The sequence below is a fragment of the Etheostoma cragini genome, chromosome 11, assembly GCF_013103735.1.
Source record: "Etheostoma cragini isolate CJK2018 chromosome 11, CSU_Ecrag_1.0, whole genome shotgun sequence".
NCBI lineage: Eukaryota > Metazoa > Chordata > Actinopteri > Perciformes > Percidae > Etheostoma > Etheostoma cragini.
In genome coordinates this window covers 7,576,186-7,604,183 of record NC_048417.1, presented here as the reverse complement: position 1 = coordinate 7,604,183, position 27,998 = coordinate 7,576,186, and the positions used below count along the sequence as shown (strand labels likewise).

At 39.4% G+C, this 27,998-nt stretch overlaps 1 protein-coding gene across 4 annotated transcripts in view; it reads left to right on the top strand.

Moving 5' to 3' along the window:
- Positions 1-26,735, top strand: part of neb (nebulin) — a 58,389-nt gene extending 31,654 nt beyond the window's left edge. The window contains exons 76-126 of one of the 4 annotated variants that reach the window (XM_034885349.1): positions 178-282; positions 491-595; positions 697-804; positions 897-1,004; positions 1,121-1,228; positions 1,337-1,441; positions 1,561-1,665; positions 1,772-1,870; positions 1,992-2,096; positions 2,283-2,387; positions 2,483-2,587; positions 2,876-2,980; positions 3,475-3,579; positions 3,731-3,835; positions 3,988-4,092; positions 4,294-4,398; positions 5,363-5,467; positions 6,875-6,976; positions 7,116-7,223; positions 7,312-7,416; positions 7,522-7,626; positions 7,722-7,826; positions 7,992-8,096; positions 8,229-8,339; positions 8,442-8,552; positions 8,952-9,053; positions 9,328-9,432; positions 9,942-10,031; positions 11,263-11,376; positions 11,595-11,699; positions 12,342-12,446; positions 13,295-13,399; positions 14,589-14,699; positions 15,420-15,530; positions 16,427-16,540; positions 16,669-16,773; positions 16,952-17,056; positions 18,178-18,282; positions 18,743-18,835; positions 19,797-19,889; positions 20,203-20,295; positions 20,543-20,635; positions 20,964-21,056; positions 21,416-21,508; positions 22,248-22,340; positions 22,836-22,943; positions 23,472-23,658; positions 24,086-24,178; positions 24,505-24,645; positions 24,853-24,956; positions 25,899-26,735. In XM_034885349.1, the coding sequence (XP_034741240.1) occupies positions 178-282; positions 491-595; positions 697-804; positions 897-1,004; positions 1,121-1,228; positions 1,337-1,441; positions 1,561-1,665; positions 1,772-1,870; positions 1,992-2,096; positions 2,283-2,387; positions 2,483-2,587; positions 2,876-2,980; positions 3,475-3,579; positions 3,731-3,835; positions 3,988-4,092; positions 4,294-4,398; positions 5,363-5,467; positions 6,875-6,976; positions 7,116-7,223; positions 7,312-7,416; positions 7,522-7,626; positions 7,722-7,826; positions 7,992-8,096; positions 8,229-8,339; positions 8,442-8,552; positions 8,952-9,053; positions 9,328-9,432; positions 9,942-10,031; positions 11,263-11,376; positions 11,595-11,699; positions 12,342-12,446; positions 13,295-13,399; positions 14,589-14,699; positions 15,420-15,530; positions 16,427-16,540; positions 16,669-16,773; positions 16,952-17,056; positions 18,178-18,282; positions 18,743-18,835; positions 19,797-19,889; positions 20,203-20,295; positions 20,543-20,635; positions 20,964-21,056; positions 21,416-21,508; positions 22,248-22,340; positions 22,836-22,943; positions 23,472-23,658; positions 24,086-24,178; positions 24,505-24,645; positions 24,853-24,956; positions 25,899-26,072 (5,475 nt within the window). In that variant the 3' untranslated portion in view covers positions 26,073-26,735. The remainder of the gene's footprint in view (positions 1-177; positions 283-490; positions 596-696; positions 805-896; positions 1,005-1,120; positions 1,229-1,336; positions 1,442-1,560; positions 1,666-1,771; positions 1,871-1,991; positions 2,097-2,282; positions 2,388-2,482; positions 2,588-2,875; positions 2,981-3,474; positions 3,580-3,730; positions 3,836-3,987; positions 4,093-4,293; positions 4,399-5,362; positions 5,468-6,874; positions 6,977-7,115; positions 7,224-7,311; positions 7,417-7,521; positions 7,627-7,721; positions 7,827-7,991; positions 8,097-8,228; positions 8,340-8,441; positions 8,553-8,951; positions 9,054-9,327; positions 9,433-9,941; positions 10,032-11,262; positions 11,377-11,594; positions 11,700-12,341; positions 12,447-13,294; positions 13,400-14,588; positions 14,700-15,419; positions 15,531-16,426; positions 16,541-16,668; positions 16,774-16,951; positions 17,057-18,177; positions 18,283-18,742; positions 18,836-19,796; positions 19,890-20,202; positions 20,296-20,542; positions 20,636-20,963; positions 21,057-21,415; positions 21,509-22,247; positions 22,341-22,835; positions 22,944-23,471; positions 23,659-24,085; positions 24,179-24,504; positions 24,646-24,852; positions 24,957-25,898) is intronic. The other 3 variants (XM_034885351.1, XM_034885353.1, XM_034885352.1) reach the window with 3 other exon arrangements.
- Positions 26,736-27,998: the final 1,263 nt, after the last annotated feature.

Sequence of the window (27,998 nt, the reverse complement as noted above, 5' to 3'; positions counted from 1 at the left end):
TAGATTAACCTTTTCTTTATCCTGTTACCCACTGCCTGTATATGTTCTATTCTTAAAAATTTAAGTACACCACATTGAGTATTGTGTATAATATAGAAGATATTCAGATTTAAACCAGTTGCAATGCACCAATACATCTGCCATAGTCACTTAACATGTGTGTTTTGTTGTGTACAGATCATCTACAAGGATGACCTGAACTGGCTGAGGGGTATCGGCTGCTACGCCTGGGATACACCAGAAATCATCCGTGTCAAGAATGCTGGTGATCTTCAGAGTGAGGTAAGGCCTCAAAGTAAATTCATTCTCATGCTGCCCTCTGTTTTACATCCTCCTCAGTTATCTTGTCATTGTACACATTTTCCTCTTCTATTTGGCACTCAAACAACTTTCATTATCTTCCCTTTCAGCAAATTATCCTTGGACAAATACTACCTAGTTTTTCATCAGAAACCATGCTGATCCCTATGTCCTTCTGTTTCCATTCCAGAACAAGTACAGAGCCAAAGCCATTGAGTCTTTCAAGGACTTTTCGGTGGTGATCGACACTCCAGTGTATGAGACGTCCAAGCAGAACTCAGAGAATCTGAGTGATGTAAGTGACTCTGTGTTCTTATGTGTACCATGTCTATATGCCATTACGTATTACAAAATCGTAATCATGTATTTCATCATTTTTTTCTTTTCTTTTTCCAGTTGCACTACCGCTATGATTACAACACCAATATCAAGGGCACCAACACGTCTCCTGCTGTTACCATTGACACAGAAAGGGCACGCCTGGCTAACTACATCCAGAGTGATGTAAGATAATAATCCTTAGTATTCAGTCTACCTGTATATGTATACTGTAAAACTGTTTTACAAATTCACCTTGTTGTCTTGTCCTTTTTCAGAACTGGTACAAGGAGGCCAACAAGAGCTCAATGCCCACTGGTTACTCCCTGCCCAAAGACACCCCACTCATCAAGCAGGCTAAGATGAACAGCGTTGTCACCAGCTATGTAAATGCAAAAGCTGTCTTGAATCATCCAGATATTCTGTTCTTTTGACAGCAATTAAATCGTTTTGACAATAGAGTTTTGTCATTTGTCAATGCTTTTGCTTTTTTTATGGGTAGGTGAAGTATAAGGAAGCCTATGAGATGACAAAAGCAAAGGCCTACACTCTTCATCCAGAGGGTGTCAACTTTGTCAACTCAAGGAAGGCTAACAAGATCACCAACGATGTAAGATAACACACTGCTGCTATTGTTGACACCAGACAAATTTGCGTTGGAGATTTACTGCTGACGCTTTTACTGGATAAAACAATGTTGCCATCTTTCTTTCCTCAGCGTTTGTATCGGGAGATGTACCACAAGCAGAAGGATAAGATCCACACAACCTACGACACCCCCGATATCAAACAAGTCAAGATGAACCAGGCACACCTCAGCGACGTATGGAACCATTGTCACTTAATTTTTGTCATTCATGTACCTCTTTCTATTCATGGGGCTCGATGGAGTTGACTAGTTTGTTCTATTCATGCCACCTTTTTCTTCCCTTCTCATCTTAGTTGTGCTACAGAGAGAAATACTACAACACCAGAGGCCAGCTGATCTCTTTGCCCATTACGCCCCAGCTGATGCACTGCTACCACGTCAATGAGATTACCAGCGAGGTATAGAGAAAAGTGTAATTTTTCAGTCAGTTTTACACACATTTTTATAATATTAACCTAAAAACTTTAGATAGAATTTTCTGTTAAATTCATTTTGTGTTTTTAGCTAAAATACAAAGAGGATCTGACGTGGCTGAGAGGCCTTGGTTGCTTCTTGTATGACACCCCAGAGATGGTCCATGTCCGCAACATCACCAAACAAAGGGTATGCATTCCCATTTGGATAAAATATCCTTTTTATATCAGTATTGTTAATTTTCAGTTATGATCAACTTCCTGCGGTGGCATCACAATCCTTTTTTGGCCTATTGTCTTCTCTTTTACAGGTGACCTATCCAGTGGAAGCTAAGAAGAACCTTGCCAACTTCTCTGTGGTCCTGGACACACCAGAGTATAAACGTGTGACTGAGCTAAAGACCCACATGAGCAATGTAAGTGGTTTTCCCAAACACACTTCTTATTAATAGTCTTAGATTGTCAGGTTTCTCAGGTTAAGTAGCTTTCAAATAGCTTCAGTGTATCCTGAAGTTTATGTTCCGACGATTGTTGGTATTCTGTCAATATTGCTTTTGACAAGCATGCTTTTTACTTGACTGTTTCTGTCCCTCTATTTTCAGATGATATACAAAGCCCAGAGCAAAGAGGAAATGGCTAAGGTCACCACCACTGTGGACTCTGTAGAGCACCAGAGAGTCAAATGGGCCCAGCTGCTGTCTAACAAAGCAAGTTCAGATACACCACTTGCTAAATGTAGTGTTTTGAAGTGTTTTATCATTTTACTGATAATCTAATCAGTATTGTATCTGTTTCTCTACAGTACCAGTACACTAATCTGGCTGCTAGGGAGAGAGCTCATTTCACTCAAGAAATTGACACTCCAAACATGGGCCATGCTAGAAAAATGAAAGTGGTCTGCAGTGATGTAAGTCTTCCCCTTTCTCATTTCATTAATTTCGCCATGGTTTCCTGGCAGCGGGCTAAAGTACCTTTGTTACTCCTCACCTCCGTAGAATTGAAATGAATATGTAGCTTAACAGTGTTTGTATTTGTATTCAGTGATATTTGGTAGCTGACTTTCTGCCACAGAATAGAAAATATTGTAAATGCAGCAATGAATTAGTTTTCCAAATTATGTAACAAAAATGATGTAACTCTCTTCTGATGTGTTGCATGTGTGTTAAATGTGTTGTTAAATCATTACTTCCCTTAGAACAAATACAAAGACCAGTATGAGAAGATGAAGCACAGATACACTGCCATTGCTGATACACCTCTCCTGATCCGAGCCAAGAAAGCCTACCTCCAGTCCAGTGATGTGAGTATGTTCATTGGCTAACTGTCGTAATAAAGAAAAATATTCATATTAGTGTAATGAACCAGGAAAGGACTTTTTCACTTTAAATTATGTTTAGCTTACCCTATAGTTCTTCTGCTCAATCTTCCATATAGCAGAAAACCTGTGTTTGAAATTTGTTTAAAGTTTTATAATTCTATTATCTTAGTGAGAAATTGATATTAACTGATTAGTGTTGCTCAATTGCTTTCAGAGCGCTATTCTATAAAACTTGTTAGTAAATAGTTACTCTACTACTGTGTCTTCTACGATAGCCTAAATATTGGTTAATGACCTTTAACCCATACTATAAAATGCTCCTTGCACAAATCAGAAATCAGTGCAAATTGTGGTGTGTGTGTGTGTGTGTGTGTGTGTCAGTCAGTTAGTTTTGTGATCATCTGTAGAGTTTTAATAATATTAGTAATACTCTTTGTTTGATTAAAATATGGCACATTTTGTTTCCATGTCCTCAGCTGCGTTACAAAGAGACCTTTGAGCTTGCCAAGGGCCACTACCACACAGTCAAGGATGCTCTGGACATCACCTACCACCGCAGAGTCACTGATGACATCAGCGAGGTCAGCATTTAAAATTAGCTGACTGAATAATTCTTGTGATAGTCTTTGCACAGTTATATTTTCACAATGTTAACATAAATTGTAAGATCATTTTGATTTGAGCTCTTTAATTCCTCATACAGTTTTTTCTCTCTCCATCTCTCTACCTCAGGTTAAATACAGGGGGAAGTACATTAACTCTCTGGGTACATGGAAGTCCATCCCAGACCGCCCTGAATTCCTCATCAGCAAAATTGCCGGCGATAACATCAGCACTGTAAGTACTTTTGACTTGATTGATTCCAAAATGATGCAACCTGTGTTTTTATTTATTTTTACGTTCACCAACAGTAGAGAAAAGGTCATATAGTTTAATTGACATACTTTGTTACGTTTGTATGAAATCCGCCTTTTTATGTCCCTCATTAGGTCAAGTACAAGGAGGATCTGGGATGGCTGAAGGGTATTGGCTGCTTTGTGTGGGACACACCTGAGCTGGTGCAGGCTGAGAAGAACAAGACGCTGTACAGTGAGGTGAAGGATCTATTTATTTATATATTTGTAATATCAATCATTTCATAAGATGTTGTAACAATACTTGTTTGTGTATTTCATACTGAAGAAAATACCATGTAGTACTTGTGATGTTTAAAATTTATGTTACATTATCCTTTTTATTGTACTATATATTTTTTCTGCATGTTCCTATTAACAGTTTGTATTTCTTGTTAACAGAGACTGTACAAAGCCTCTTTTGAGAAGAACAGAGGAAACTTCAAGTACACTTGCGATAGTCCGTTCTTCCAGGCTGCCAAGTATGCCTCCACTCTCATCAACGATGTGAGTCCCTTCATTCTTTAGCCCTATACAGTAGTTTATTATAATTGTAATAATTGTTGAGACCCATTTGTGCATCTCTACTGGACTTCTTAGCTTGAAGATAAAAGAGTGTGAATTCATAGTCTTATCTGATTATTGACTTTAATGACCTGCTCTTTTTATGAGTTACCGTAATACCAAGTGTATAAAATGTGTTTGTTGTTCTTTATATCAACTTGTTTTAACCACCCTTTGTTCCCTGGACAAGTATCATCACTTGGCAGTGCTCATTGTTTTCTGGACAATTGTCTCTAACTACCTTCTGAAATTCTGAGCAGAGGGCCTACAAAGCTACTTATGAGAAAACCAAGGATAAGTTCACCATAACTACAGATGATCCTAGATACCTACTGGCCAGGGAGAACAATAAGATGAGCCAGGTAACCGTTCTGGTCGTCTTGTACGACTGGCCTGCCTCCTCCGCTGCTGCCTCCAGTCCGGTCCGCCAGACCTCTGACACTGGTGCATGAGGTCGTCGACTGAACTGCTGTTGATCGTCGTAGCATGATAGTTCAACACGATTATTGCTCTTCCTTCTGAATCAGTTTCTGTTCATTCTTTCTTTCTTTTAGTCCCAAAGAGGTAATTGTGAACCGTGCCACTTAAATAGCAGCTGGAAAGCTATCTTGAGTGAGCGGGACTCCTTCATCTGTGCCATCAGAGAGACAGTTTAATCACTCCTAGAACTATGATTACTTTATGCTTATTAAATTATGAATGATGTCCAAACAAGTCATTACTAAGCTTAGCACATCTAAAGATGAAGATGCATGACACTTTGAAGGCACAAATAAGGATTAGCAACTCCTTTGTCACACTTGGATATCCGGAGTACTTCTCTCCAGTCCTCCCAGTGTTACTGCTGTTTTTTGTGTGTCCTCACTATGGCATGCTGTGTGTGTATGTTGTTGTGTGTGTTGTACAGGCAAGGTATAAATCCAAAGCAAAGGGCCTACTTAAGACTGGTTGCAATGAGCTACACCGCCCTGACATCCTCACAGCCCTTTACCAGTCCACTATGAGCAGTAAGGTAAAGACCCCTGTCCACAAGCAAGCAGAAAAAAAGCCCTCTATAGTCACCATGTCACTTTGTTCCTCCGTGCTGTTTCTGGGCAAGTTTTTATCACATCATGCTCTCATCTTGTATAAACTCCTTCTGTCCATTCAAACCACTTTACTCCTAAAAGGGTTTTAACTCCCACACATACCACCCTTTTTTCTCATGCTCTAATCCCTCCATCACTTATTCACTCCTCTTAATGTCTCTTTGATTTACAAACCTTTACCCTCACTGTAAAATGCGGGGCAGTAGTTGCGCGACAGATGTATCTAGAGTCAGATATGCAGAAAATTGCAGCATTACAAACCAACGTTGCTGCAGAGACATTATATATATTTATCCGTACATTTATTACCTGTTATACAGTTATTTTACAATAGAATAGAACTCCTTAATTGTCATTGCAAAGCATTATACAACACACCTAAGTGGAATTCCTAATTAAGCATTCACACATTCTTGAACATTACTTTAAAATAGAGAAAAATTAAAATTAAAATTTCTTTTTTAAACAGCAATTTTCTGGGACCTATAAAACAGGAAAAAAGCATTCGGATATTGCACAAAATTGCTGAGTAGAGGTAGCTCAATATACAAGTGATATGTTTGGAAATAAATATGTACAAACAAACATTTGTTAAGGCCTATGTGTATATTTCATACAGTTTTCTTCCTATAAGACTTTGTTATTTTGCTAAAATACCAACATTTTTAGTTTTTAGTTACTCAACACAGTTTTTCCTTGAGTAAAACTCATCTTTATTAAGCCACTCCATATATCAGCCTCAGATTCAGTGAGCAATAGCATAAGATGGACTGCTGGTCACCATGAGCTACGTGGGCACTACAGGCTTTCATGACTGAACAGTGGTAATGTGTCTTTGTCCTCATTTTCACCTGGAAAATAACTCCCTATATGTTTTTGCATGTTTCATAAAGCATGTTAATCTAAACATATGCATGCCACCACTTCACTCTTATTGTATTTTTCACATAATACATGTTAGTCAACTGTTTCTGCCTTTGGTGCCAGAGAACTATCCAAGAACAAGAAACAGAACCATCAGTACAACAGTAAATGAATAACAAAATAATGTAATTGTTCTTACCCTTTAGCTCTGTTATGTATTAACAGGAATTAGTCAAAAGTCTTCAACTAAATTTACTTTGAGGAGGACATCATTGTCATCATGTTAAACTTTTTGTCTTTTTGTCCATCTCAGTCCATCTTTTTTTTTTAAGTTCATTTACCCCTTTTCTTGGATAGTTTTTGTCTTTACTTCAACTTCCTAAATACACATAAATAAAAGCAAATGATTATACTAGCAAATTTAGTGGTTAGTGGTACTAACTTTATTGTGTTTACACCTCCATCAGTGGAGGTACAGGGAGCAGTATGAACGTGCCAAGGACAAGTTCACCTCAGTTCTGGAGACTCCTGAGTATGAGGCCCACAAACGCAGCAAGAAAATCGGCGATGTGAGCTTTAAAACAAATTTGTTTTTGTCCTGTGGGTTAAATGTTTTAAGTCTTTAACAGTCAAAATGTGCTTATTGCTTTCTTTATGTTTGGTGTCTTTTTAATTTTTCCCTACTATGTGATGATGATTAATCCTTAGATCATCTACAAGATGGAGTACAACAAGACCAAGGCTAAGGGATACACCTTGCCATATGACACTCCACATCAACAGCACATGAAGAAGGTCAAGGATATCACCAGCAATGTAAGTCTCACTCAGACTGGCTCAACTTTCTTTCTCATAGGAAGCCAACATATGAAACATATTTTTGTGTTTTTCATGCATGTTGCAGCTGAAGTACAGAGAAGTATATGAGAAGAGCAAGGCTCAGATCAACATGGACCCTGAGGCTCATTCGATCCGTGCTGCCAAGGAGGCCTACAAGAACATCAGCAATGTAAGTGTCTTTGGTGACGGTAACAGGAAATGAAACATTCTGTACATTAATCAGTTGAACATGAAATATCTAGAAATATTGATTTCATATTTGCTTCCGTTTTAGCTTGACTACAAGAAGAAATATGAAGCCACCAAGAACAAGTGGATCTGGACAACAGACAGACCTGATTTTCTCAATAATGCCAAGAACTCCCTGCAACAGAGTGATGTGAGTTGGTGCCTCTTCTATATTTACGTTATTTTTTCATTTTAACAGCATCCAACGGTACTGTTCTAATTCCATTCCCATTGTTTCACCCACAGGTTGAGTACAAGTACGACAAAGAGATGATGAAGGGCTGTGTGATACCAATTGTGGATGACAAGCTGACCCTCCTGGCCATGAAACGTACTGAAATGTCCAGCGATGTAAGTTTTTCCATGTCTTTTTTACCTTCTCTATGACGAAATGAAATTACTTGAGGGCAGAGAGTACTCTGCTCCCAATATCAGAGGATAATACTTCTTCAGAAGTTCTTCTTCAGAATTGAATGTTTAACATGAACTGAATCTTTATTTGTTATTGCTCTGCAGGTGAAGTACAAACAGAAGTATGAGATGGAAAAGGGCCATTACGTGCCAGTCTCGGACACTCCTCAAATCCTCCATGCTAAGGCTGTGCGCACTCTGGCGTCAGAGGTAAATTGAATTCAGTAAAAAGTCAACCATTTTTTGTACAAGTTAAGAATAAGATATATTAGTCTAAATAGCTGCTTTCTTATCACATTTATTATTTTCTTATTATTTATGGATTCTTATGTTCGTCCTCAGAGCAAATACAAGCAGGCCAGTAAGAAGGAGATGCAGTCAGGCTCATTCACCACCTTGTCTGAGACTCGTGACACTGCCCACAGCAAGGAGATCAACAAGCTTATTAGCGGGGTACAACTGTCTCACATTTATTTAAAAAAAGTAGCTCAGCCATCTCATAATCCTGGACAGCTTTTTGTGGTTGGCCTTTGACATTCTCTTCCCTCCTTACAGAAACTGTACAAAGCGAAGTTTGAGAAGGAAAAGGGCAAGTCAATATATAACAACATGGTTGTTCCACCTGATGTTCAGCATGCCATGGGAGTAGCCAAGAATCAGAGCAATGTGAGTCATCTCCACAATTGTACTAAAATAGCATTGTATTGATTGTATTTACAGCATACAATCTCCATGTTGAAAGTTTCACAGCCTCTCTTATTTCTCTTCTGAATTCATCTTTTTTATATATGTTCACATTCCATGTGTAATTTTGTCAGATAGATTGTTTACATTGGTATTTTATTATTTGACTGTTCGTCCGTCAAGGTAGAGTGATCCCTTCTCAGCTGCTCTTTCTAAGGTTTCTTCAATTTTCGGGGGGGAGTTTTTCTTTACCCAATGCAAGGATCTGAAGACAGAGAGTGTCATATGCCATACAGATTGTAAAGCCCTCTGAGAAAAATTTGTGATTTTTGAAATGGGCTACATGAATTAAATTGACTTGACTTCTGCCCAACCCTACAGGTTGCCTACAAGAAAGATGCCAAAGCGAACCTACACTACACTAGTGTAATCGACCGTCCTGACATAAAGAAGGCTACCCAGGCGGCCAAACTTATCAGTGAGGTAATCAGCAACTACAGTATATGCGTAAAACTTGTAGTTTAAAGACTGAAACTTGTACACACAAAGGTAGAAATATGCTAATTGTTCATGAGAAAAGGATTGAAAAACTGCTGTACCATCAACACTGTTTAATTGAATAATGACGTCATATAGTGCACAAACAACACAGCAACAATGACTGCTTAGAAACAAAGATGAAACTAAAAAACAGTTAAGACCACCACAGTAGTTTGTACATGGTCCACTGATTCTTTTTTGGTCTTGTTTCTTTCAGATCGGCTACCGTGACAAGGCCCGTAAGGAGGCCAGCCGTGGAGGTTCTCTGGCCCACCGCCCAGACATTGCTCTGGCCACTGAGGTGTCCAAGCTGAACAGCCAGGTACAACAAACCATATCTACCATCCGTCTCGGTCCTGGGCCAGTCATTCTGCTTTCCCACTGGTTCCCTGCAGTCATCCTCTCCTAGAAAAATGTTTCCCTAATTTAACATACAAGATGGCCGGAATCAATCAGTGGAAGCCATATCACACTCTTCTGTCTGGGTGTCAATTTTCATATCTGCTTCCATTAGCTGATATTTGCATAATAGTATTGCTGTTGTAGCTGCTTAGCTGCAGTTCTAACAATGAAACTAGCGGCCTTTCCATAGCGTTTCCTCTGCCATCCTGCATTATAATCCATGTCTTAGTCTTGTCGTTGTGATTCCATAATTTACATGTTTAACTGCTCATATCATTGTACATGTCCCCATCCTCAAACCTGTCCTCTTACACTGCTCTTTCTTCCTCTATCCTTCTATACTTTACTCTTCTTATTTCTCATCTCTTTCCTCTTCCAAAATGTCCTGGTCTGTGTGTTCTCATCCCTTCATCTTACTGCGCTTTGTAGGTGGAGGCCAAGCCCTCCCTCCATGGAGCAGCTTCCTACGATACCCTCCAGATGCGCCACATTAAGAAAATGAGTGCCATGACTAGTGATGTAAGGAGGTTCATGCCCTAAAACTGAAGGGCTGCTACTACATGTCTGTCTCCTTTGTCTATCTGTTCACTTTTTATCGCCCTTTTGACTGACCAATTTGTTGACTTTGGATTGTACTGCAGGGTATCTTTTGCAGTCTTTTGTTCACTGATAAGCTGAGGCTCAATGACAAGTCTTGCGTTACTGCATTTGTTGCACTGGTACTAATACTGTATGTTAAAGACACTCATTTATTTATTTTTTTCAAAATTTTTAGAATTTTCTTCTTTTCTCCCGAGTCACTCAGTCAGTGTGTGGAAGGATTTTTAAAACATGTGTTTATCCAGTAGTGAACAATGTGAAGCTTCTTTGTTTTTGGTCTGAACACTAGAGGTCAGTGTAGACTTCTTCATGTTGGTTCAAGTTTACAAATGTGTTAAGGTAATAGTGCAGATTTATTCATCATTACTGCTGGATTTACACATGTTTTTTTTTTAAGACACTGTTTAAGGAAATTGCCTGTCACCTTCTCCCTAAAGCTGAATGATCTGCGGATTGGAAGAACAATCCAGAGTCCCTCTGAATTACAACCACAACCGTACTGCCCTACCTCTTTCATATATACGTTACTATATGTAAAGTCCATGTTGTGTTTATGTCGATCACAGAATGCTGAAATACTTATTCAAGTGTGAACTGCAATCCACTTCATCTGCATCCAAGTACAGACTGAATACATCTGGATGTGAGATATTCAGTCTTTGGGGGTCTCCACAGCTGACATTTTTGGTTTGATTGAGAAGATTCTTCATGTGATTGTTTTATTACATATCTGGAGTTGTTTGTGATAAAAAAAAAACTGAACAAACTTTTGGAAAACCTGGAATACAAAGCGAAATAGAGGACTTTCTTCTCAAGTCTGGAACCAAACTGCAGATGTGAATACACCCATAGAATCCCTCTTCCCCTGACTTATTAACCCTATGATTGCTGAATGAAAAGGAGAAATGAGAAAATGATAAAATCTTATCGGACTTTTTTCTTGAATGACAAGGAATGCAAACTGAATTTGTTTAATATTGAGAAGCATATAGTACACAGCATTTGCATAAAGTTACCTATAAGGAATCCCTGTTATACACTAAAAAAAGCATTATGTTGTACTTTAAGTGTTTCCAGTGGGATGGAGTCTGTAGATCTTCCACTGGTTTTTACCACTTGCGCTAACTTTCACATATATCTCCCCCATTAGTTGAAATACAAGGAGAAGTTTGACAAGGAGATGAAAGGAAAGAGACCACAGTATGACCTCAAGGACAGTAAGATTTACAAGACTTTGAAGGATGCCAATGATCTGGCTAGTGAGGTAGGTGCTCACATGGCCCGCATCATTCCACATCATTTTAATAAACCCTGTAAGACTAAAACCAACTAAGCCTTTATCAAGTAGCAAGACTTCATTTCCAACTCCCTCATAACAACCCATTAATAATATGAGGAAATTGCCATACATCAATTACAAAGATCGACCAGTGTGAGATATGTTCATTTATAAATAAGTGTGTCTGCTAACACGACATGCAGGTGAAGTACAAGGGTGACCTGAAGAAGATCCACAAGCCTGTGACGGACATGGCTGAGTCGCTGTCCATGCAGCACAACCTGAGCACCAGCAAACTGTCCAGCCAAGTAAGACATCAGCTGCCTTTAACCTTCTCACGTTCATATCCAGGAAGCTTCTGGGAGTCAGTCACATTTCAGTGCGCCCTCTGTGGTTTAATGAAATGTGTTTGAACTCAGTGTTTCTGTCACGTACCACAATAACAATCAACATGCTGCAGATTACTGACTATCTCCTGGATTCATGCACTAAATTCCATCATCCAAATATCCATTATTCTGTGACCTCATCTGGTAGTGATCCTTACCCTTCTCACCCTTGACTCTTCCTTTGACCTTTCCATACCATCACCTTCTATAATATCTACTCCTTAACTTTTTCAGTTTTATTTTCTTCCTCCTGTAGTTTGTACAAAACTATTCTTATTAATGATCACTTAACACAAAACTCCCTGCTTGTTTCTAGATTATTTTTTCAGACAATGTTTAACTACCATTTAAAATTTCCACATATTGTTTTTCCAGCATGTCATATATTTTTTGGCATTGCTAAAAGCTTTTATCCCAATGATAATGTTACTATTTTTGTTTCTGTCATTAAATATGAGATTTTTTTGTACTATATAATGGATGGGAGTGAACTCCAGAAAGACGCTCTTTGTCACGTTTGCTGTACTGAGCTGTCTTACTTGATTGGGAATTCCCCCATAGTACTGCTACAAGAAGAAGTTTGAGGACAGTAAGGGTCACTACCATATGATTGCCGACACACCAGAACAGCTTCATCACAAGGAGGCCTCTGAACTTCAGAGCAATGTAAGTGATACAGACTCTGGGGTTCAACAAGCACTCCACCCACCCAAAAAACTGCTGTGGGTTTCAACTGTTAACCATTTTCTTTGAAAACCGATCTGTTAGCTATATATGCATCTCATATCTTCATTTACTGTACCTAAGGGAGTGAAGTTTTACATTAATTTGTTAATAAAATAGGCTTATTTATGTACAGGCCAGACACATCAGGAAAAAACATTGCTTTTCCTTGCACTGGTCAATTTTGAGATGTGCGATTTTGCTATTATTATAATTATATAATATATTATTATGAGTTTTATTCCTATCTATATCCTGAAGACACAGAGGGATTTGTTCATATATCTTATATAGCTGGATTGATATAACATTTTAGCCTAAAATTGTGGCAATAAATAATTCTTTTTGAAATGGCTGACAGTATTTTTCTCTCTTTAAAAACCTTTGACTCATATATGTCAAACAAATGAAACAAAAATTTTGGCTTCATCCAATGTTTGGATTTCTGTTTGTTTTAAATGAGCACATATTTAATTAGATAACGCCTCATTTGCATAGTGAAACATACATCTCATAAAACTTGTAATACACCAACAAGATGTCTTAATGTAAGTAATCACCTGGGGAAAATTCCTGATGATATCTTTCATATGTATCATTTCTATTAGAAAAATTAATGGAGTCTTAATGCATGCTGTAATGAATTACGCAACTTAAACATCTCTTAAGTGTTTTCTATTTGATTTTCCTACCATACTAGAATGATCGGAAACCTGTAGATAATGTACCTGCATAATATTTTATACTGTCACTTCAGAACCTTTGACATTACTTGTGTGTGTGCTGTTCAGGTGAAGTACAAGGAGAAGTATGAGAAGGAGAAGGGCAAGGCCATGCTGGACTTCGAGACACCCACATATGTGTCTGCTAAGGAGGCCCAGCATATGCAAAGCCAGGTAAATATCAGTCTGTCTTCTAGTTTGTTAATAGCTACAAATGCAATACATTTACCATTACAAGCTTCTCTCAGTATAAATACTCTTCAGTGTCTGCCACTGTGTATGTTCACCCGTATTGTAATGACTTGTTATAAATTAATACGTTTCAGCTTGTTTGATGTCCAGCTATTGTTTATATTTTACAGAATGTTTTTGAAGGTTGGAAAAAACATTTACAGTGCTTTTAATAATTTATTAAATCAAGACTGTGTTTTGGTGCAGATTAATTACAGCATCTTGCGATTTGTAATTTTTTAATGACAAATTATCACTCCTACTGTTAGTCCTTCACCAATTTTTACTCTTAATTAGCTATGCTTAGAAAATAATTCTGGATAAGGCAGTGTAAAATGTGTTAAGATTAAACTTACCCAACGCCTTGAGGATTGTTGTTTCCTACTACTGTGTATGTTATTGCTTAATCTTACTTTCATGATGCAGGAATGGCAAAGGTAAAGCAGGTTTGTCTCAGTCCGTGAACATTTCAATGGAGCTTTTTACAATGTTTAATTATAATCTGTTAAAGGTGCCCTAAGCAATGTCATGCGTGTTTTAGGCTAAAACATTTGTTGTTACATAAAGCAAACATCTCCTCACTATCTGCAAACTGCCTGTCCCCTGAACACACTGTAAAAAATGCGATCTCTGTAGACAGCCCAGGCTCCACAAACGGCAACAAAAACAAACTGTGCTCACCTGCACCACGAAGCATACACAAACAGTGTTCCAGCGCCAATAACCGACAAGAAGGATTTGGGGGTGGGTGTGGGGGGTTAGTGCGCGGAAGCACAGAAGGGAGGGGGAAGGGACGGAATGAGGAGGAAGGAGGGGCAAGCTGGTCTCGTTTTGTTTGAAAATACTTCGAACATCAACAAGAAATAACGTCAGCCAATATTGCTTAGAGCACCTTTAATAGATTTAGTTTAATACTATTGGTGGAAAACATACATCAAATAAACAACTCGTCCACAGCACAAATGCACTCATACACATGCACTTACATTTAAAGACCGCAAATGCAGAAATTGGTGTCATTATAAGGAGAATGGTGCAAACCAGGATGGGGTAACTGCATTTTGAACCAGTGCTGCTTGCATGTGCTTATGTGAGCTCTGTCTGTCCCCTGTCTTATCTTTGCGGACAATAGAAAGACTATAAGAAGGACTTTGAGGAGAACATGAGGGGAAAGAACCTCTCAGGCTTGGAGGTCACCCCTGCCATGATACATGTCAGACACGCCACCAAAATAGCCAGTGAGGTAACTAAAGGATAACTTATCCCTGACAACCTCCCCTATTTACCAACACCTATCCTTTTATAATCATACTAAGAAAACTATATCACAACCACGGTCCCCCTTCCTTTTCAACACTTGACCTGTAAGTCCTCTCATTCAGTTTTAGTTTGTCTGCATGATTCACCACACTGCCCTAAACTCTTAATCATGCAACATTTATCTATCTCCGTTCTCTCTATCCATATTGTGATTTTTTAGCCGTTGGTATTGTTTGTTTGTCTGTATTTATGTTTATGTCCTTTGACATCCTGAACTCCTAATTTTACAATCAGGAAACTACTAACAGCTTTTTTTTTTAAATGTCTGCATGCATGGCAATCATACCAATCAATAAGGTGAAATGCTGATTTAAATTGTCATGTTGTTTTTTGTTTCCGATTAAATGATTAATGTGGTTCACATTGTCTTATATCAGGATTCTTGCCAAAGTCACCAATGTCTCCATTCTCTCTGTGAAAATGTGACTTGATTGTAACAGTGTTCACTGTTTTATGAGCATGTTGTAAACCTAAACTCTGAATCTATCACTGCTTAAGTTTCTTTTTTGGGGGGAGTTTTGGTGACTTTGAGCTCTGAGGGCAAGCAGCAGAGCTTGCCTACTGTACTGTCTGTCTTTATGTCTTGGCCTGGCCTGCCTGTGTGCCCTTCTTGCAGTCTCTCTGTTCTTCTTCCATCCTGTAGAAAGAGTACAGGAGGGATCTAGAGGAGGGAGTGAAGGGTAAAGGGATAACTATAATGGAGGAAACTCCGGAGCTTTTGAGAGCAAGGAATGCTACTCATATCCTGTGTGAGGTACGACTGACTGAGAGGTGATGGAAACAGCATCACGCTCTCAACCGAGTGCCTTCCCACAATCCCGCTCTTTGTGCATCATCTGCTGAATCCTGTCCACTTAACTAAGCTTTATCATCACACTAAAAGGGTTACTGCTGGGTTTTACTCTTATTTTTGTCCCTGCTTTTTGACATCACTAATTTCCAGCATTCTCCTTCCTTTTGATTTCTATCAAATATTCTTATTTTGACCTCTACCTTTGCCCTATTTGATGTTCCCACTATTGCCTTTTATACTCGTTCTTTAAAATAAAAATTAAAAAGTCCACCTTAAATGTACTCATAGCATATTTTGTCTTATTTAATTTTTGAGAAAACATGCCACATTGCATTTCAAGATGTCATTCTTTCACTTTAGCTGCATTTCACTTTTTTACACTATAGCTTCTGCAATACAAAAGGAACATGAACATGCTTAATGTTGTGTTCAAGATAGCATCAACACTTTAGTTTATTTTTATTTAGTTCATTTGTTTGCCGAGATATGCTCAGAGTGCTTTTGAGGTTGATTTTTGTAGTGCACGACAGACGAAGTACTGTGAAAATGTTTTTAGTAAATTAACTGAAATATTATTAAATTAAGAAAAAACATGGGTTTGTTGAAAATTCATAAATATACTTTAACACTCTGTCCTAAAGTGCTGCTGTATTTTTCAGTTTTGAGTGGACCTTAACACACAATCTACTGTCCAACTGACTTTTAATTTAAAAAAAAATCCTTATTTCTTCTAACTCTTCTTTATTCACCATTCCCTAGACGTTTTAGGTTTTGCAGCCCCACTAAATATGACTTAGTAGAAATATAGTGAAATACAGTACTTTTATGTACAACTTCACCATCTGTAATATTTACAGAGAGAGTACAAGAAGTCGCTGGAGCAGGAGATCAAGGGCAAGGGAATGTTGGCTTTGGCTACGGACACCCCAGACTTCATGAGGGCAAAGAACGCTACTGACATCCTCAGTCAGGTCTGAATCCTATTGTGGAAAACATATAAATAATTTATAGGGCAGCTATCATATATTTATGTCTGTGTTGTTGGTTGCAGTTATAGTAAAGTCAGAATCTGTGCTGACTGCTGTTTCCTGTTCCTTAGTCTAAATACAAGCACACCGCTGAGATGGACAGGGCCAGCTACACAAGTGTCATCGACACCCCAGACATCATCCATGCTCAGCAGATGAAGAACATCATCAGCCAGGTAGATTATTGAATTGAACCAATCTTCAAAATGTTTCATTTAAAGTGTATCCCCTTCTAGGTTGTGCATCTGAAGACATCCCAAAACAATTAACTGAGGGCTCCTGGAATAGTGTATAAAACTCATTTAGATCTATTTTAATAAAAATTTCCTGTTGTCTGTGATTTTTTTCCAACAGAAAAAGTACAAGGAGGAGGCCGAAAGGACCATGTCTCACTATGTACCGGTCCTGGACACTCCAGAGATGCAGAGAGTCCGTGAGAACCAGAAGAACTTCAGCACTGTAAGTAATACATGGCATAGTCGTCACAGGTCGTCACACACCTTGAAAAACAAACTATGCTTTACGCTGGCAACTTCATTAACCGCAGAGCCGAGCGGTTCACTTCAATAGAATAGATAGAATAGAACAGCAGTATGAACAAAGACAGTGGCGAAAGTGCCCACGTGTCCACTGCTCTGCCCCAGTCAACTTTGAAGAAGGGTAGTGAGATGCAATTGGAAAAAAGCTGCCTGTGAAAATCAAGCTTTGGACCCTAAACATATGAAATTATCAGTTCAGAGCGGCCGCTGGCTGAGCTCAAGGAGTTTGAGGAGGAGAATAACACTAGATCGGGGAAGCACGAGAGTGGACAGAACAGAGGAGATTGTGACCCAGAAATACAGACAACGCCACCCTGGGAATTTCACCAAGGGAATAATTGCACCTCCTAATTGCAGTGTTATTGATGCAATAAAGCACGCACAGGTACTTATACAATTAGCCAGAGACTAGGTTCAATTTAAAAAGAACAAATTTTATTTTGATAATTTGAACACAATTTAAAACACATTCATACCTTGGGGAGGGGAATGGGGGGAAATTATAATTGCTGCTGAGGCTTACCAGTGGACGAGAAGGGGGTCACAAGGACCGTGAGGGATCCCAGGGAGAGTCACCCGTGACCACACTCACAAGATCACCTGTCTCCTCAAAATGAACATGTTGAGTGTTTAATGGTTTTTTATTTGTGCTTTAGAATGTAATCGTACTGTACAATGAGGAATTCAAGTACAAAACATTAGTTCCGGTGGTGTAGAGCTGGACTGGAGTATGGGATGTTAGCTGTTCACTGACTACGACGTGTAAAGCCCCGCGCATTTCTAGCATTTGAGGTAATTGGCATGCATCGCTTCCAGGTCGTGTCGGAATTTTCGTGATTAGTGATCAACCGGTGTAGACTGGCCTGGTTTGAGTTGCTATAAAAAGGGTTGAACAGGGGTCAGAGAACCCTGGTCCGACCCTGATTATTGGTGTGAAGGTGGTATAAGGTACATTTTAGTTTCTGCTTTCTGCTTTTCTTCTTTTTTACCTCTTTATCATTGTGAAACATTTTAACTGCACTTTTGTTTTTCTCCCCATAGCATCAATACCAGATTGACCATAAAAGCGTAATGGGCAAAGTGTCTACTATAAAGGACACTCCTGAAATGCTTCGTGTTAAAGAGAATACAAAGAATTTCAGCTCGGTATCTACTCAAAACATCTTTTCTTAACGATTTCTAATAACATATTTCTTACATTTCTTACTCCTTTCTTAATTCTTTTTTTTACTTCCTCTCTTTAATAATCCCTGATATGCAGCCCTCACTTCTTTGGACCAAACAGTTATTTTTTTTAACCTTGTAGAATATGCAGCATTTTAATTCATGCAACTAACCACTGACAGTTTTTTCTATAGTGTAAAATGTAAACTTGTTAGTGCGGAGCTTGTGTGTTGTTAAACAGTTGGACATGTCCAGACAACATGTGTGCCTTTAAATGTAGATTTATATTTGTTTCATTCAGTGTGTTTTTGTTGGTGTCTGTCGGATTTTGCTCCCAAGGTGCAAAAATGACATAAAGCATCTCGTCATCATTATCAAAGAGTTGATACAATTACAAAGAGCTAATCATTGGTTGCTGCTTTTATTCCTCATCCATGTAAAGATTCAGTACAAAGAGGATTTGGGAGGAGGAACAGCTTTGCCCGAGACCCCCGAGATGGAGAGAGTTAAACGCAATCAGCGGAACATTAGCACGGTACTCCACAGAGTGACCCTGCCCTCCTTCATCTCCTAGTGAACCTCCATATTCCATCTTTATCTAGTGACCAGTAATATAACCAGGCCTTTCTTGACATCTAATCTTTTCAAAATTCCATTTTCATTCCAACACAGATTTCTTTCATGCTTATTATGATATGAATATTAACTTGTGAAAAGATCAACAGTAGGTGTGATATTTCTTTTTAATTGGCCAAATGTATGTAGACGCACTTGTCCAAGTGCAGTATTTGTGTACTTTTGGTTTGGGGTTGTTTTCATTGTTTGGGCTCAGCCCTTTATTTCCGCATAAGGGAAATCTTAATGAAATAGCATGCAATGGTATTCATGACAATGACAGTGTCCTTGTGCACAAAGCCATAAAGCCAATATAGAAAAGTTTTGCCCCCAGTTTGGTGTGGAAGAACTTGACTGGCCCGCATAGAGCCTGTCTTCAACCACATCCACCTGCGAGCCGGATGTTATCTTCCAACATCAGTGGTCCATCTTACCAAAACGTTTGTGGCTGAATGCGAACAAATGCCTGCAGCCAAAAGAGTGGAGACGGTTATTGTAGCATAGCATAGTATATTATGTAGTTACAATTGTTGGCTGTCCACATACTCACATACTGGTACTCAAACATATTCATCATTTACTGGGACTCTGAGGGCTCTGTAGGATTTTCTTTCTTATGATAATTCATTGCATCTTAACCTTGAAATATAAAACTAAATGAAGTGTCACCTATTTTGAAAGCTAAATGGACATATTACACAACCCAACCCATTACCAACATACCCAACTACCCCTGAAATATGTGAAAATTGGTGGAAGTAACAACGTGCAACTGTTGCTGTTCCAAAGTGTGTGCTGTTATGAACGGATAGACATGTCTGTGTATACATTGTGCTTTTGTTTGTCCCTGTCTTACTCTGTGTAACTTATGCAATGGGCAGATTCAGTACAAGGATTCTGTGGGTCAAGGCACATCCATACCAGATCTCCCTGAGGTGAAGCGAGTCCGAGAAACCCAGAAGAATATCAGCTTGGTAGAGGAAAAAGACTGCAGTGACTCTTATCCCCTAAAACCATTCCCCAAAACACCCTCTGACCCCTTTTACTAGTATAAAAGTTTAGAAAACTGTTTTTAATATTAGTTTCACTTCCTCCATCCTAACTACGTCTCATAAATCACTCCTTTTTACCAGACTTGGTGAATGACTTGATTTTGAATTCACATTTCCACAAAAACATAATTTTCCTTATTTTTTATTTCTCATTTTTGGGCATTTCCTTCCTTCATAAATTGCCTTTACATGTGTTACCATAATATTTGATTTTTTTGTGTTGTCTCATTCAAAGATTCAATACAAGGCAGGCGTGGGACAAGGCACGTCAGTGTCAGAAACCCCAGAGATGGAGAGAGTTAAACGCAATCAGCACAACATAAGCACGGTACTCCACAGAGTCACCCTGTTTTTTCCGTTTCTCTTCTTTAATTTGCCTCCGTCTGCCCCTCAACCTCTCTCTTGATTTCCCTCAAACACTGTCAAGAACTCTCCTGAGCCTTCACCCCTTGTTTAGATGCCAGACTTGTTATTCTTATCACATTTAACCCACCACGCAGCTATAACACAGTGCATACTGTGCTTTTGTTTGTCCCTGTCTTACTTTGTGTCTCTGTAATTTATGCAATGGGCAGATTCAGTACAAAGATGCTGTGGGTCAAGGCACATCCATACCAGATCTCCCTGAGGTGAAGCGGGTCCGAGAATCCCAGAAGAATATCAGCTTGGTAGAGGAAAAAGACTGCAGTGATCCTTATCCTCTTAAAACCATTTCCCAAAACATCCTCCGACCTTTCCTACTAGTCTAAAAGTCAAAAAAAAAACTACCTTTAGTATTGGTTTCCCCTCCATCTTAACTAAGTTTCATAAATCACTCCTTTTTTACCAGACTTTGTTTATGACTTGATTTTAAATTCACTTTTCTAAAACATAATTTCCCTCCCTTTTGTTTTGTTCCGTTATAAATTATTCTGCACTTCCCTGGAGTTTTAATTCTCAAATTTCCTGCCTGTGAGTGTGTGTATTTTTGACTTTTTTGTGTTGTCTCATTTAAAGATTCAATACAAAGCAGGAGTTGAACAAGGCACGTCAGTGTCAGAAACCCCAGAGATGGAGAGAGTGAAACGCAATCAGCACAACATTAGCACGGTACTCCACAGAGTGACCCTGCATCCGTCCGCCCCTCTACCTCTTCATCTCCCTCAAATACTGTCATAACAACCCTCCTGAGCCTTCACCACTTGTATAGATGTCCCAACTGTTTGTCACATCAAACCCACAACGCAGATTTAACACCAATGAGCCTTGTGGGGTCTGCTAAACCTCACTGTGTCTCTATCACAACCTGCTTCTCCATTTCATTGTTTTTTAAGTACATGTTTCATGTATGCTGTGATTTTTGTGTGCTGTCCTGTGTCTATTGTCTTCCAGCAATTGTCTCGGATTGACCTGCTCTTTACTTTTCCCTCCACTTTCTCTGCCTGAAACTCAAACTGTCTGTTGGGTAGATAAAATACAAGGACTCTCTGGGTCGAGGCACAGCTATATCGGACCTCCCTGAGGTGAAGCGGGTCAAACAAACCCAGAAGCACATCAGCTCGGTAGCAGAACACAACCCAACCACGTGTGCTCCTAACTGTTGAGAGTGGATTGTAGAGCTTATCATTAATGCCCATCATAAGCCTGTTTGCTACTGCTGTCATGTCACACTTTCATCACCTCTTGCTCATCTTCATCCAAATTTATCCATCTTCATCCAAGGCACAGCCTGCCGTTTCCTGAGCCCCAGCCCTGCTTTCATCATCACTTTGACCCTTCATTTTCATCCACGCCATTTTTTATTTATTTTTTCTCCTTTTACACCCTCGATAATCTTCAACCATCAACCCCTTAAGCTGAATGAAACCCTTCCTCTTTTGCAGTATTTTCTAACCCACAGCCTGTTTTTTTCACGTAAAGCTGCTAAATTGAATTCCACTTCACAGCTAACGACAAACTAAATCTGCTGAGACGTTAGGAGTGTGTTTGTTTCCACATGTTTGTTTCCACAACAGAGATCCTGGCTGTTCAACAGGAGCTACCAGGATGAGTCACTCTATAGGACCAATTTCTCAGACACTGCTTAAATCTTGACCAAAAGCAACAAATGTCGCATCAAAGCAAATCCTTCTCTCAGATTATTTCATCTTGGAAATATCCTGCAAACTGCTTTATTTGTATACACACACGAAGATTGTGAGGTCAATCCAGGTCTTTGAAACCAGTCCTATAGGTGTGTGGCCTGTGTGTGATTCGGAGTGTCTGATTGGCCCCCTGGGGCACTGTGCTTCTGTTCCGTAGGTTTTGTATAAAGACAGTTCAGCCAAAGGAACTCCTGTGGTGTTTACCCCGGAGATGGAACGAGTCAAAAGGAACCAAGAAAACATTAGCTCGGTACCTTCCGAACAACTGCAAGAACACATTCAACTTACAATGTGTTCTTCTTCTACCCCATGTTTACCCTTTTCTAACTGACTTGTCGCCCGGCTGTAGTTAGTTGTATTAATTCTTCCCACTGAGCTTTTTATTTTATTTTTAAATGTGTTTAATACTACCAGCTCGGGTATGTCTGTCCACATCATCACTACTATCCTCTTCTGTTGTCATAACTACTCTACTTCATCTTTTCTACCCTGTTACCCTCGTTCCCACTGAAGATTGGGGCTTAATCTTGTTTTCATGTAATACTTAAACCTCTAAATAAAAAATCTCCCTTCTAATTCATTTGTCTGAAATCCCAGTAACGTAACCCCAGCTCGTTCTGCCAGCAGATGTGTGTCCTCTTACCATTACGTCTCTTTGCCACACCCTCTGACTGTAGATGCTAACCGCTATTGTATGATTGAAACATTTCAGATGCTCAGTGTGTGTTCCCCCACTTTCCACCAGGTGCTGTACTCTGACAGTTTCCGGAAGCAGGTCCAGGGCAAGGCTGCCTTTGTTCTGGACACACCTGAGATGAGGCGCGTCAGGGAGACCCAGCGCATCATTTCGGGAGTAAGATTCTGTGGTTGTTTGTTCATTTCCTACTGCAGATAGTTTACTTTTCTACTACTTCTCTACTTTACATTACATTACACGTCATTTAGCTGACGCTTTTATCCAAAGTGACTTACCAATGCTACATACTATATGTTGCAACTAGGGGTGTGTATTTGGTGTCTTAAGTGTCTATGGTTGATGTATCGCAGTTGGAATTGAACCCAGATCTCCCACACCAAAGGCTTGGGTCATGTGCACTGTGCCATCACCACCCACTTGAGCCTACTTGAAGGATAGGCTGGTGTTCCATATTATTCTTGTCAACAAATCCCATGAAAAACCCCAAACCAGCAATGTATGAAAATGTCTCTTAACAGTTTGATGATGTCTACCCTGTCAGTAGATCTCAGCCCCAAGCCCATTTCTTCCAACTGAAGAAGTAAATCCAATTAATAGTTACATGTTTGGTGCTCTAGTGAGTGTTTCCTGGGGCAGGACAGTGTATGTGGTTACACTTACTGTGATTATGATCTGTGCTTCCAGGTGAGATACCACCAGGACTTTGAGAAGAGCAAGGGCAGCTTCACTCCCACCACCTCTGACCCGGTGACAGAGCGCGTGAAGAAGAACACCCAGGACTTCAGCGACATCAACTACCGTGGCATCCAGAGGCGTGTGGTGGAGATGGAAAGGAGACGTGCCATCGAGCATGACCAGGAGACCATCACTGGTACAGTTACAATAATGCACACAGTCATTAGTGGTGTGTCTTGGGGCTATTGGTGTCTGCTAATAAAAGACCAATCACAGGCTTTCAAGGCTTTGTAGAATAAATTCTTAAATAACTTGAAGAAAATGGCTCATGTATTTGATTTTTCATGATAAAAGCTAATTTAATACAATCAGTTTGCAGAGCTAAGCATCCATTTTTTGGAAAGATAAAGCATTGATAATCTTTTAAAGGGTATTTGGAGGTATTGGATTTATCTGTTAGGAAAACCGAACAGTTTAAAGTGGTGTAATGTTAATACACGAGAGACACAAACGGGCAAATTTAACACACAGGCTGAGACACATTTTATGCCACAGATTGACACTGGTTACTTTAAATGAGTAATTGCTGGACTAATCCTGTGTTTGACTCTTTGTGCCCTCAGATCTGCGTGTGTGGCGCACAAACCCCGGCTCTGTGTTTGACTACGACCCTGCTGAGGACAACATCCAGTCCAGGAGTCTGCACATGATGTCAGGTGAGATGGGAAGCTCAAAAGGCTCACTGCATAGGACACAAGAAGGAGATATCATTTTAGTTATGTTTTGTATAAATAAATATTATTATAGGAGTACAAGACAAGATATTATTAAATTAATACAAATTAATTGATATAAATCAGTTTTTGAGTTACCTTTACATAGTCTAAAATATTAAAGTAAAGTTGTAACTCCCTATATAACAATAATTAATACACCTTTTAATAGGACATTAGGATGTAGAATATTTGTAAGTTAATTTATATCTATTAATATATATTATATAGAACTATATTAATCGTATCTATGACGCTGTTCCCATTAGTGCAAGCTCAGCGTCGTAGTAAGGAGCACTCCCGCTCCACCAGCGCCTTAAGCGGCATGGCTGATGAGAAGTCTGAGGTGTCCCAGGACCCCGACCACCACATGTCCCTCTACAGCAACGGCTTCATGGCCTCTTCTACCGGTGAATGATCTAGAATCACCAAAACAAACTTCAACATACACTATATAATATTATATGATGCATTATATTGGCAGATCAAAAGTATTTTACAAAACACCACAGTTTAAGTTTGTGGGGTTTAGTATCTACACACTGCAGTGTCATTGTATCAGTTTTAAGAAGGCTGTGCCATTTCTGTGGTTTCCTTTATTATCTTAACATCTGCAGGTTACCAGCATGCTAAGACTGTGGAGCTCCAGCAGCGGTCATCATCAGTGGCCACCCAGCAGACCACCGTCTCCTCCGTACCTTCACACCCTTCTACCACCGGGGTAAGTAACACTGATTCCCTATATACACACTGCACAAACCCAAAGTGAATGCTTAAAGGGGAGCTATGCAGTTTTTAATTTAACAGCTTTGGAGTCATTGGAATGGTCATCTGACTTTTTTTCGGGTTGAATGGTGGTTGTCTCGCTTTCCCCTAGTGCCTGTGAATGGAAAAACCACACTTGCAACATTGGCATCAGGAAGTATCACATGATTTCAGGTCTAGCGATGTAACGAATTGCTTTACGGCACTGCCGACACGCCCCATTCAGGAACCGACTAGCAAAAAGAACAAACTAGCAATGGACTTTTTCACACTGTCAATATGGCTGAGCCGGGAAAAAATAAGCAGAAAGCTAGGAAAGCATTGTCGGAGAAACAGAGAAAGAGGAAACGGCAGACTGACCGAGGGAGGAGTCAGACCCAAGCGAACATAGAAGCTGCCAATTATCTATTCCGAAGCTGTAGGGGGGGGGCTCTATAGAGAAACCTGCAAAAAGCGCCCCTTTAAAGAGTAAAAACAAGCCCCTAAATATCTTGGTTTGCTGACCTCCAGTGCTTCACCTGCTCAACCTGCTGTAGTTGTTACACTTGCTGTGACCAAACCTAATCACATCCTTTAGTGATGGGTAGTAAAGCATGGCTTTTGTGCTTTTGTAGATTACTGTAAGTTAATTATATATATTGAACTTGCTGAAAATGCACGTGAGTTAAACGTGCATTTGTAAAGACGTATTTTCAGTCGCTCATTAATACACATATGGTGCTCTTACATGTTAGTAGGATCAATTTATTGCTAGTTTTGGTCTTTTAATGTGATTTGTTGACACCAACTAAATTGTATTTTACCATCAACCTTATCCTTTAAACGCTCACTCTCACACCAACCTTGTATACTTTACACACACTCACTCTGACTGACCTTTTTTCTTTATTCTCTGCAGAAAACTGTGCGTGCCATGTATGACTACGGTGCAGCAGACAATGATGAGGTGTCCTTCAAAGATGGCGATGTCATTGTTAACGTGCAGGCCATTGACGAGGGGTGGATGTATGGTACTGTGCAGCGCACCGGCAAGACCGGCATGCTGCCAGCCAACTACGTTGAAGCAGTTTAAAGACAAAACCCCCCCATCGTCCCTACAGAGTGGGCGTGACACATCCACAGGGCAAACTGATTTGTCTGTCTGTGATCGCAAATGTGGCTTCGTGTAATGTGTAGCTTTTAGTTACTTGTAGCTCTGTAACTGTATTTTATTTGTGTTGTAATTCTCGTCTGTTATCATTCATATGCTGCTGCCCCTGTTGCCTGTGGATGTGATAAAATCATCATGACATGACATCACACATGAGATATTTCTGATTATACATACTATAAATGGCAAACTATTTTAGATTGTTTTAACTGTTCTAAGACACTCTTAGAAAAGCAAGACTCACTAACAATACACCCCTTGTATATTTCAAAAATATTTACTATATATAAAACATTTTTTGTCTGAGTTGTACTGCCCAAACAATGGGCTGAAATAGCTCCAATTATGCCTTTAATGGAAATTCTATGGAGAGAAAAACAAATGACTACAGTAATGAAACCTTTAAGGAGTCAGTTACCATCTGTCTCCTCCATGATAAAAAAACACTCGTGAAGAGTTGTACGAAACAAGCCTCAGTCTTCCCTTTCTACTGAAGGCTGGCCACTAGTAAAATATGTGTTTTGTTTCTATTTAGATCCTCTATCTTTAATCAGTAGCTAATAAAGCACACCAAGCTCCTGCAGCCCTCTGCCTCCTTCTTTTCATTCTAAATCTTTTCTGAACTCTTACTTTTTTGGGACCTTTCAGGCCTTTATTTAATAGGACAGCTTAAGACATGAAAGGAGACAGAGAGAGGGGGAAGACACACAGGAAGGGGCTGCAGGTCTAATTCCAACCCTCGACCGCTGTGGCAAGGACTGAGCCTTTGTACATGGGGCGCAAGCTCTACCAGGTGAGCTACCCAGGCGCCCCTTATTCTGAACTTTGACCCTAGGCATCATTTGCCAGACATTTTATTTACACTTTCTCTGCTGAATGGGTTTGAACTGCTTTGCATTGACAGAATAATCATTGACAAGTTCCCCAAATCAAATACATACAAGCATGCGTATTTTTTTGAAGCCAATATCAATTTTTAAGAGTTTCAATAAACCTCTAGCAATTGACATGTTATTTTACATTTAATATCTACCCATGACACATAATGTGAACAGTTATGGTAAGAATTAGAATTTGTTTAGCAATGAGTTGTGTCCAAGATTAATACTGAGCCCGGGATTTAAGTCAAAAATCAAAATGTCAGCACTCTTTGGCAGAGAAACAGTTATATTTGTACAAAGCTAGAGAGAGCAGATTGTTTATACACAGTGTCTGCTATGACAACCAGACAGCAGGAGAGTTTTCAATTTCCAGTTCAGCTAACTCACGGAAATGGCATTTATTATGCAGCTGTTGCAACTTCAAGTGGTAATACCTGTGCCCCTGTTTAGGATATCGCTGCTGATTTGAGGAAATGTTTTGGTGAATTTGAGTCCAGATTTCAACATTTTAAAGCTACCATATTCAAGGCTTTTGCCTTCAAGCAACATATCAGGACAGTTTCGCTCTATCCTCTGAATTGCGGGGCAGAGCTCTCAGAAAAAACAACCGAGCCAATGACAGCTGTAGGTGAAGCTGAGAATAGAGACGCCATCTCGCTGCGCCAGGGCCAAAAAAATTCTGCAAGTCGACATACAAAAAAAAAGGCAATTTCTAAATCTTTATGTACGTTTGATCAACGTGAAAAATGTAGACTTCTCCTGGTGTATCTTCCCATTCAGAAAGATGTTAAGAGCTAAATAATTAACAGCTAAAAAAGACAGTAAAAAGAGAAGTAAGAGATATATGTCTTTTATTCAAAGAAAAGTTCCAGCAGTGGCGTTTTTTTCGGCATTCTGTAACTGTAGATTATTTTTTCCAGTAATTTGAAGAGGTTTAAAAAATACTTATTTCGAGAAAACATCTGAA